At 40.3% G+C, this 10,270-nt stretch overlaps 1 protein-coding gene across 1 annotated transcript; it reads left to right on the forward strand.

Moving 5' to 3' along the window:
- Nucleotides 1-4,116: 4,116 nt before the first annotated feature.
- LOC102829715 (kelch-like protein 9-like) lies at nucleotides 4,117-7,023 on the forward strand. The gene has a single exon (XM_006864458.1). It carries the CDS (start codon nucleotides 4,623-4,625, stop codon nucleotides 6,474-6,476), a length of 1,854 nt encoding a protein of 617 aa, XP_006864520.1. The 5' UTR covers nucleotides 4,117-4,622; the 3' UTR covers nucleotides 6,477-7,023.
- The last annotated feature ends 3,247 nt before the right edge of the window (nucleotides 7,024-10,270 follow it).

Below are 10,270 nucleotides of genomic sequence, written 5' to 3' on the forward strand. Positions count from 1 at the left end.
AAAAAAAAAAAAAAAAAAAAGAACATGGGTTGACGAGCTTCAGACTGTTATAAAATTCAGTATATACTGTATTCCTGTTATGTATTCAATAAGGACAGGAGAGATCTCCCTGAAGATCAGATGCCATCAGCCCACAAACAAACCCTGCAACAAGCTGGAGGTGGGATTCCCAGAAGTCGAAGGAACATTAAGTCTCCTTTTTTTTACTGTCAGACACAATCTAAGAAGAAATTCAAAAGACTGAGAAACTGATCAATTTTCTCCAAGAGAAACTGGAAATCACTGAAACATTATTTGAAGCATGAAATCAGACTAAGGCTAAAATAAAATTGGGAGCTGTGGGTTAATGCACTGGACTGCAAAGTAGTTTGAACTACAAAGTTGGCAGTTCAACCTCACCAGTCACTCAGAAACTCTATACAGGGTTGTTATGGGTTGGAATCCACTTGATGGTACTTAACAACAACACCAACAATCCAGGGATGTGGACTCTGGAAAAGGACCGGTTTAATTGCAGCAAAATAAAGGCTTTTTTTCCTACTTTTCTTTTTATATCAGAGTGATGGTGGTGGTTTTTAAGTGCCATCATAGCGACCCTCTTTGGGGTTTCTGAGGAGCGGCTGGTGAGTTTGAACCATTGACTTGACGATTCAAACTGACCTCGTGGTCCAATGCTTATCTGATAGTGCCACCCCAGGACTCCATTAGAGTGGTAGCATGAGCTAAGTTTACAAACCACCTACAGACAGTTGAGATTATATTATATACACAATTTGTACTCAGAACTAAAAATTGTTTGAAAACAGTGATCTTTATTGGCTACACAAATGAATGTCCAATAACATACTTAATCATTACTCTCCTATTGACTATTTAGATTTTAAATTTCTCAGTATTAAATCCCATTAATTGCTAGAGCCTTGTTGTTCACCACTGTCTTCAGTGCAGCTTGGGCCTCTTCACTCAGTATCATTGGTTGTTGATCATGGTACCTCTTGAAATGACTGAATATTGACTATTGAATAGTACGACAATTCTGTGTATTCCGTTTGCTTTTGATGCATCTGTATCATTCACTATCTTGCCCTTCAATATTGGAAGCTGAGGCCTGAATTTTTCCTTCAGTTCTTTCAGCTTGAAGAATGCTGAGTGTGTTTTTCCCTTTTCGTTTTTTAACTCCAGGTCTATGAATATTTAATTATAGTACATTGTCTTCTTCATCTGCTGTTTAAATTTTCTGTTCAGATATTTTACTTCATCAATTATTTTAGTTGTTTTAGCTTTTCTATGTTCAAGAGTAAGTTTCATAGTCTCTCATCTAACATCCACTTTGGTCTTTTGTTTCTTTCCTATCTTTTTAATGACCTTCTTGTATAATGTTCTTGGTGTCATTCCACAACTCCCCTGGTCTTTGGTCATTAGTGTCTAATGCATCAAATGTGTTCTTGAAGTGGTCTGTAAATTCAGGTGGGATGGACTCAAGCGTGGCAACAGTAGTGAGGTTGGCCCGGGATCGGGCAATGTTTCATTGTGCTGTGCATAAGGTCGCTATGAGTCGGTACCAACTCCATGGCACCTACCAACAACAATAATCAAAGTCTGTAAATTCAGGTGGGAGTCCGGTGTGGGGCTGTGGGCTAATGTGCTGGACTACAAGATGGGTTTGAACCACAAGATTGGTGGTTCAAATTCACCAGCTGCTCCTTAGAAACCCTATATAGTGTCACTATGAGTTGGAACTGACTCAGTGGCACTTAACAACAACAATGACAACATGCTCAAGGATATATTTTGGCTCTCGTGGACTTGTTTTAATTTCATTTAGGTTCAGTCTGAACTTATATATATGAGCAATTGATGGTCTGTTCCAGTAAGTCCCTTAGGCTTGTTTTGGCTGCCAGAAGAACCAACACATCTTGTCTTGGAGAAAATACAGCCAGAAAGCTCCTTAGAAGCAAGGAGTCTCTCGGTCTTTAGACATGTTGTCAGGAGGGTCCAGTCCCTGGATAAGAGCATCATATTGGTAAAGTGGAGTGTCGGTAAACAAGAGGAAGACCCTCAAGGAAATGGAATGGCATGGTTGCAGCAACAATGGACTTGAACATGACAATTGTGAGGATGGCGCAGCACTGAGAAGTGTTTTGTTCTGTTGTACATAGGGTCACTGAGTCGGAACCGACTGGAGGACACCCAACAATAATAGCAACAGTATTAAAATAAGTTATGTGATAGACTTGTTTTTACATAATTTCCTGTATATTATTTGAGTAGACTTCTATAGTCTAGAATTTGAACAACAGTACTCTGATCCAGATACAAGGGAAAGTTCTGTGTGCAGATTCTGTAAGTTTATTACAGATTCTATAAAATAATGGACAACAGAGTGAATATATCCAAGAACAAGTGCTGGGTGAAAGAAACTACGGTATATATAAACCAATCAAACCCACTGCCTTCAAATTGGCTTAGAGTCACAGCAACACTTCATAGGGTTCTGAGACTATAACCTTCTGGGGAGCAAACAACCTCATCTTTTTCCTGAAGAGCAGCACCATCAGAGTGTAACATTATAGTATATGTGGTGGTAGTGGTGGTGTTAAGTGCCCTCATGTCAATTCCAACTTATAGAGACCCTGTGTAGGGTTTCTGAGGAAGCAGCTGGTGGGTTTGAACTACAGACCTTGTTGTTAGCAGTCTACTGCTTTTCCAATAGTGCTACACGAAGGCTTCATAGTATATACAGTTATTGGAAATTTGTGTAACCTTTTAAAAAGTTGTTAATGGAAAACAACAACAACAAAAAAATGAGGAAATTATTTGATGGAATTTCATTGTTCAGTGAAGAATTAAGGATATATTATTTACATAGTATGGTCACAGCTTCATCATTTAAAAATAATATAGTATTTGAAAATATGAACCAAAATTCTATTTGATATCTGTTACCTTATTAGAGAAAAGAATTATAGTTGTGTTTTATATATGTTGTTAAGCTGCTGAGTCGGTTCCCACCGATAGCGACCAACCCTATACAGGGTTTCCGAGGCTGTAAATCTTTACGGGAGCAGAAAGCCTCATCGTTCTCCGGCGGAGCGGCTGGTAGTTTCGAACTGCTGACCTTACGGTTCGCAGCCCGATTTGTAACCACTATGCTATAAAGACAAGAGTCCTGGTGCGGCAGTGCAGCACTGCAAGGTGGTTGTGAACCTGAAGGTCAGTGGTTCAGGCTCACCAGCTGCTCTTTGGAAACCCTACACAGGGTCGCTATGAGTCTGAACTGACATAACAACAACAACATATAAAGTCTATCCCTTCATATGCCAGCCTTCCTTATAATTTAAACACTGACCTTGTGTATATCACTGTCATTCATAAGACAGAGGCCATGAAGTGCAAATCTTAAAGGAAAAGTATGCTTTTTCGAGGAGAGCTCAGACACCGCAAAAATATTCACACCAAATAAAGTAAAATACACTGCAAATTTTTCGGGCGTATTTAGTACCAGATCTGGTAGCGTAGTGGTTACGAATCGGGCTGTGAACCTTAAGGTCAGCAGTTCGAAACTACCAGCTGCTCCGCGGGAGAAAGATGAGGCTTTCTACTCCCGTAAAGATTTACACCCTCGGAAACCCTGTACAGGGTTGCTATCGGTCGGAACCGACTCGACGGCACTTAACAACAACAATAACACACAGGGTCGGAACCGACTCGACGGCACTTAACAACAACAATAACACACAGAGTACTGGTGTGGTTAATGCGCTAGACTGCAAGGTTGGTTTCAACTGCATAGTCAGCAGTTCAAGCTACCAGCCACTCCTTAGAAACCCTATACAGGGTCTCTATGAGTCGGTATCTACTCAACAACACAGAGAACCTAAAAATCTAGGATGTTTTCGCCCACCCCACAGCTTCACTTGCCCCTCCTCCCTCCCCCCCCCTCCTCCCTTTTTCTCTTCTCCTCCCCTCTCCCCTTCCCTCTCCTCCCCTTTGCGGTCTCGCACTTCCTCTCCTTCCACCGCACTCCCGCCCATCGATGAGGTCAGGCGGGCGCGCAGCCGCAGTAGCTTCCGTGGCCGCTCCTAACCATTGGGATCCTGGGAGTCAGTCTTTCCGGAAGGACGGGCTCGGCGTCCAGGGTAGGCCGGAGTTCCAGGCCCAGGCCTAACTCCGTGTTCTAGGCCCCGGCTCCAGGACGGGCCCGTGACCACGGCGACACGCTGGTGACAGCGGAGGACGCAGCGGGCCGCTCGTGGAAGAGCCTGGGCTCGCTGCGGAGCCGCGGTACGTGGCGGCGCCTCCCCCTTGGCTGGGAGCGGAACTGCGGAAGGAAGGAGCGGCCTCTCAGGCCTGACGAGGTGAGCCAGGTCATTTAACTGGCTTAGGTGATGACTCATCTGCATAATAATCAGATTTGAAGTCCACAGCCCTTTGTGGTCCCAGGAACGGTTTTCTGTGCATGACTGACGGGTGTGCCCTGAAGGGCCTCACAGTGACTGCTAACCCTCGTTAAGGAAAGCAAGCTCGCCTGCTCTCTGGATGTCCTCTTTTCCTTTTTAACAATCCGTTTGTTAATCTCTTTCTCCAGCATACATCTTTCTGGGCAAGAGGAAGGTTTTCCCATGAAAGTGTCGCTTGGTAACGGCGAAATGGGCGTCTCTGCCCATTTGCAACCTTGCAAGGCAGGAACCACGCGCTTTTTCACCAGCAATACTCACAGTTCGGTGGTGTTGCAAGGGTTTGATCAGCTGAGGATAGAAGGGTTGCTCTGCGATGTGACCCTGGTACCAGGGGACGGCGATGAGATCTTTCCTGTTCACAGAGCGATGATGGCCTCTGCTAGTGATTATTTCAAAGCCATGTTCACAGGGGGCATGAAGGAACAGGACTTAATGTGCATTAAGCTTCACGGGGTGAACAAGGTTGGTCTGAAGAAAATCATTGATTTTATTTATACTGCAAAACTCTCTCTGAATATGGACAGTCTGCAGGACACGCTGGAAGCTGCCAGCTTTTTACAGATTTTGCCTGTTTTGGACTTCTGCAAAGTGTTTCTTATATCGGGGGTCTCTTTGGATAACTGTGTTGAGGTTGGACGGATTGCAAACACCTATAATCTTATAGAAGTAGACAAATATGTTAATAATTTCATTCTGAAGAATTTCCCTGCATTGTTAAGTACTGGAGAGTTCCTCAAACTCCCTTTTGAACGGCTGGCCTTTGTGCTTTCCAGTAATAGTCTTAAGCACTGTACTGAACTTGAACTCTTCAAGGCTGCTTGTCGCTGGCTGAGGTTGGAAGACCCTCGGATGGATTATGCTGCAAAATTAATGAAGAACATTCGATTTCCACTGATGTCACCCCAGGACCTCATCAATTACGTGCAGACTGTGGATTTCATGCGAACGGACAATACCTGTGTGAATTTGCTCTTGGAAGCTAGCAATTACCAGATGATGCCGTATATGCAGCCAGTGATGCAGTCAGACAGAACAGCCATTCGATCAGACTCGACTCACTTGGTTACATTAGGAGGAGTTTTGAGGCAGCAGCTGGTTGTCAGTAAAGAACTAAGAATGTATGATGAAAGGGCACAAGAGTGGAAATCTTTAGCCCCCATGGATGCTCCTCGTTACCAGCATGGCATTGCAGTCATTGGAAACTTTCTTTATGTAGTTGGTGGTCAAAGCAATTACGATACGAAAGGAAAAACCGCCGTTGATACAGTGTTTAGATTTGATCCTCGGTATAATAAATGGATGCAAGTTGCATCATTAAATGAAAAGCGCACGTTCTTCCACTTGAGTGCCCTCAAGGGACATTTGTATGCAGTTGGTGGACGCAGTGCAGCTGGTGAACTGGCCACAGTAGAATGCTACAACCCAAGAACAAATGAGTGGAGCTATGTTGCAAAAATGAGTGAACCCCACTATGGCCATGCTGGAACAGTGTATGGAGGCTTAATGTACATTTCAGGAGGAATTACTCATGACACTTTCCAGAATGAGCTCATGTGCTTTGACCCTGATACAGACAAATGGACCCAAAAAGCTCCAATGACTACAGTGAGAGGTTTGCATTGCATGTGTACAGTTGGAGACAAACTCTATGTCATTGGTGGCAATCACTTCAGGGGAACAAGTGATTATGATGATGTTCTAAGCTGTGAATACTATTCACCTACTCTTGACCAGTGGACACCAATTGCAGCCATGTTAAGAGGTCAAAGTGATGTTGGAGTTGCTGTTTTTGAAAATAAAATCTATGTTGTTGGTGGGTATTCTTGGAATAATCGTTGTATGGTAGAAATTGTCCAGAAATACGACCCAGAGAAAGATGAGTGGCACAAAGTTTTTGACCTCCCAGAGTCACTTGGGGGCATTCGAGCTTGTACCCTTACAGTTTTTCCACCTGAAGAAAATCCTGGGTCTCCTTCTAGAGAATCGCCTCTGTCAGCACCTTCAGATCATTCCTAGGACTAAGGTATACTACCTTTGCAGTGCATCATGGGTGGTCTCATATATTTCCTTGGGTTGTATCTCTTACCATGATTGGTACAGTTTAGACAAAAAGGTAATGTCATTCTTGTTGTTTGGCTTAGTTTATCAAATGACTAACAAATACATTCTGAAAATGTATTCCACTTAGCCAGCTGTTTTAACAAATGACAGAAGATGTGTAGAAAATATTTAAATTAGATGTCTTTGTGTGTTACACAATTAGATGTATTGTGTAAGTCAAATTGGAGGTGATTGTACTAAGTATAATTATGTTCATTATGCTTCAAAGTTGAAAGTTTCTTTTCATCTTTGACTGCAGAACATCAGAGAGGCAGCCTGTTGCAATCTAAAGTAAAAAACAAACAAAAGGTTGCCAAATATTAGTTATTGCCTTCTTAGAGTTTTTTACTTAACTCAGCAGATGTGATTCAACTCTGACATTTTTTAGGAAAATGTGAGAAATTATAAATTCAGAAATTTATCTTGAAAAACTGTTAAAGCTCTAAGTCAGGGTTTGATACCTCTCACTCAACAGAGAAAATACAAACACACATATTTTGTACTTCAACTATATGTGAAATGGTTTTTATATTTAAATTTCCTCCCACAAATCAGCTATCTCTATTTAATTGGGAATTCAGTACCAGAGAATAAATGTCCAGATAGTCAGACTGAATTTAGATAGGTAAGGGCTACAACACATTAAATTGATGACCAAATTGGTCATTTGACTAAATTGTTACATCACATGAAACTTCAGTTACTTTTCTGCTTTGCTGTTGAAGTAACCTTTATATTACTTGTTCTATGTAGAGATGCTTTTATTCAGGTTTTGTTTGTTTTTGTGGGTTTTTTTTTTACCAAAATTTGCATTTCAAAGAATTCATTTTACTCAATTTAGTTTTCCCTATTTTTTACCTTTTTGTTCAGCAAAACATATGATATGGAAAAAGTAAAGTCATATGCTGAACAAAGTTAAAGTTAAGGTCATTCTTCCGATTCAGCAAGCCTAAACATATTGGGATTGTTTTGTGATTTGGGATGATTGCCCTGGTGCTGCTCCAGCTCATGAACATCCTGAGAACTGTGTGGGACCTGCCTCAAAGCTGTATCTGAGCTAGCAGGGGATGAACTCTCTGCAACAAATCAGAAAAGTGTCCTTTCAGCCATGTCTAAAGGACAGGACCAACATCAGATTCCTTAAGAAGCCAGTCGTAGAAAGCCTAGGTTACTGCTATCTTGCAAGCAGTACCTAAAGCAGATTTCTAGCCAAAGGGCTTCCCCACTGGTTGAGGGTAGCTCTTAATATGATCTTATCAACAGATGGAATAAGAGGAGTCCTCAGCAGTGAGTGATTATAAAGTACTTCCTTGGGACATATATATATATATGTGTGTGTGTGTGTGTGTGTACATATATATGTATACACATGCATATACACATGCATGTATGTATATCCCTGTACTTAAGAGATTGTCAGAGTGTAAATCAGTAATACTTTTCTCTGTTGACAATCCCGTAATAAAACTCAGGAACCAAGGCAAAAGGACTTGGCTTCCAGGGATCTGAACTTTACTGTCCATACAAGTGTTGATTCATTTGAATGCTTTTTAGGATTTCTGCATTGGCAGAAATTCTCATACTGTTTTTTTTAAAACTGACTTTTTTATTACTAAAAATCACAATTTGAGTACAATTAGAAAATAGAAGATAGAAATTGCTCTTAACTTTGTGTGTTAAATAAACAACAAGTGTACCCGTATCATTTTCTTGACTAGTAAGGTTGAATATTGTGTATTTTGTGTGGTTGTGTTTCCTTTGATCTAATGTTCATGTCCTTTGCTCATGTGATACCTATTAGAATCACTCTGTTTTCATACCAAATTATAGGATCTGTTTATATAACAAATAAAAAGGTAATTGACATTTGCTTGTATTGATTTTTTTTTCCTTTGCTAAAATTTTACAATGGCAGAGCTATTCAGCTATTTTTAGGAGATTATGTTTTTTCCTCTTTTTGCATTTTGATATCTGTGTTACATTTGCAGTGACATTGTTGTTAAGTGCCATCTAGTCAGTTCCAATTTACAGTAATCCTGTATAGGATTTCCCAGGTGCGGCTGGTAGGTTTGAACTACTGATTTTGCAGTTAGCAGTCCAGTGCTTATCCTGTAGCACCACACTAGGACTCTTGATGCTATGGAATGGTGCCTTTATTCTAGACATTAATTTGGCATCAAGTTAATTCCGACTCATAGTGACCATGTTTAGGGTTTCCGAGGAGCACTGCTGCTGGTGGATTTGAACTGCCAACCTGTGGTTCAAACCGACCTTGCGGTCCAGTACTTACCCTACAGTGTCACAGCAGGACTCCTAGACTTTGAAAGACTAATGCATCAGTACTATGTATTCTTTACACAATACTGATATATTACTCTTTGACTGTTTATTATGACTGACATGCCAGGCTTTGTGCTCCCATAAATATTTACAGTGTCAGAAACCCCACACAAGGTCACTATGAGTCATAGAATTGACTTGATGACAGGGAGTTGAGTTGACAGAACGTTTCTACTTTCTGGTTGACTCTGTAATTAAATATCACTTTACTAGCTACCTATTTCACCTATAGACCCCACCTCCTGCCTCATACACCACATCCATCCTTTTGCGCTTCAGTGTTTTGCAGTTGACAGTTTTCTTGACAAGAATACGAACAACTGATGGATGTTACGCTGATACCACTCCTACTCCTTGGAATTCCTTTCTTATAGATGGATATCTTTGAGATGCTTGACTTGAAAGGAATTTGTTCAGATAAAGCTAGTAATTGCTTAAATTTCAGACTGTGGAAAAATACTTAAAATGGTTGAAAAACTTTAAGCAGAAAGGCTAATTTAACATTTTGTTTTAATTTTTTGTGCATCGAAAGATTAACATTTTGTTAGCTTTTCTGATTATGAAAATACTTTTGCAGAAAGTATGGGAAAACCAGAACAAACCATTTATCAATGATTTGACATGCCTAGGATGACTTCTATTAATACTGGGTACATTATAATATGCATATGTACACACATTTGTCAAAAAATTTTTTCAGAACATCAGAGACACTAAACTAAAAGCTGGATACAAAGAAATAGCAAATCCAGTTTCCAAGATTGATTGCTATCATGACCTTTCCTCTAATTTTTTTTTTAAAATCTATATGTAATAGAAAATAATATATAAAAAAGTGCCCCCTTCTTAAGAAAAATACTCTGTTCTTACTTAAATTCAGACCTAATTCTTCCCACTCGCTAACAGTACTCTATGGAACTTGGTGACTCTAGGATAAGCACTGAACTGCTGAACCATAAGGTCAGGTTGGCAGTCTAAGCCTACCACCTGCTCTGCAGGAGAAAAATGAGGCTTTCTACTCCCACAAAATTTTACAGCTACAGATACAGGGTACCTATGAGTCAGAACCAATTTGACAGCAATTAACAATAATAAGTATTTTTATAATTTACTTTTAAAGCAAACACATTCAATCATGACTGGTTTGTAATTAAAAGTGTTTTGTTCTGATTATAAAGACAAAATATGCTCCTACAGAACATTTTAAAACCACAGAAACAACATAAAGAGAATTAGAACTCTTGTCCTACCCATCAGCTTGTTCTGAGTCTGATTCCCAGCTCAACCGGTTGTTGTTGTTTTTTTTTCTTAAATGATTTATTGTGAATTATGTGACAGTTTACATGGGAGAACATTAGTTTTACATTCAT

Source organism: Chrysochloris asiatica, unplaced genomic scaffold (genome assembly GCF_000296735.1).
Source record: "Chrysochloris asiatica unplaced genomic scaffold, ChrAsi1.0 scaffold00065, whole genome shotgun sequence".
NCBI classification, from domain to species: Eukaryota; Metazoa; Chordata; class Mammalia; order Afrosoricida; family Chrysochloridae; genus Chrysochloris; species Chrysochloris asiatica.

What these genes read in the sequence shown, in the direction of transcription:
- LOC102829715 (XM_006864458.1), top strand. Translation starts at nt 4,623, where the DNA reads ATGAAAGTGTCGCTTGGTAACGGCGAAATGGGCGTCTCTGCCCATTTG.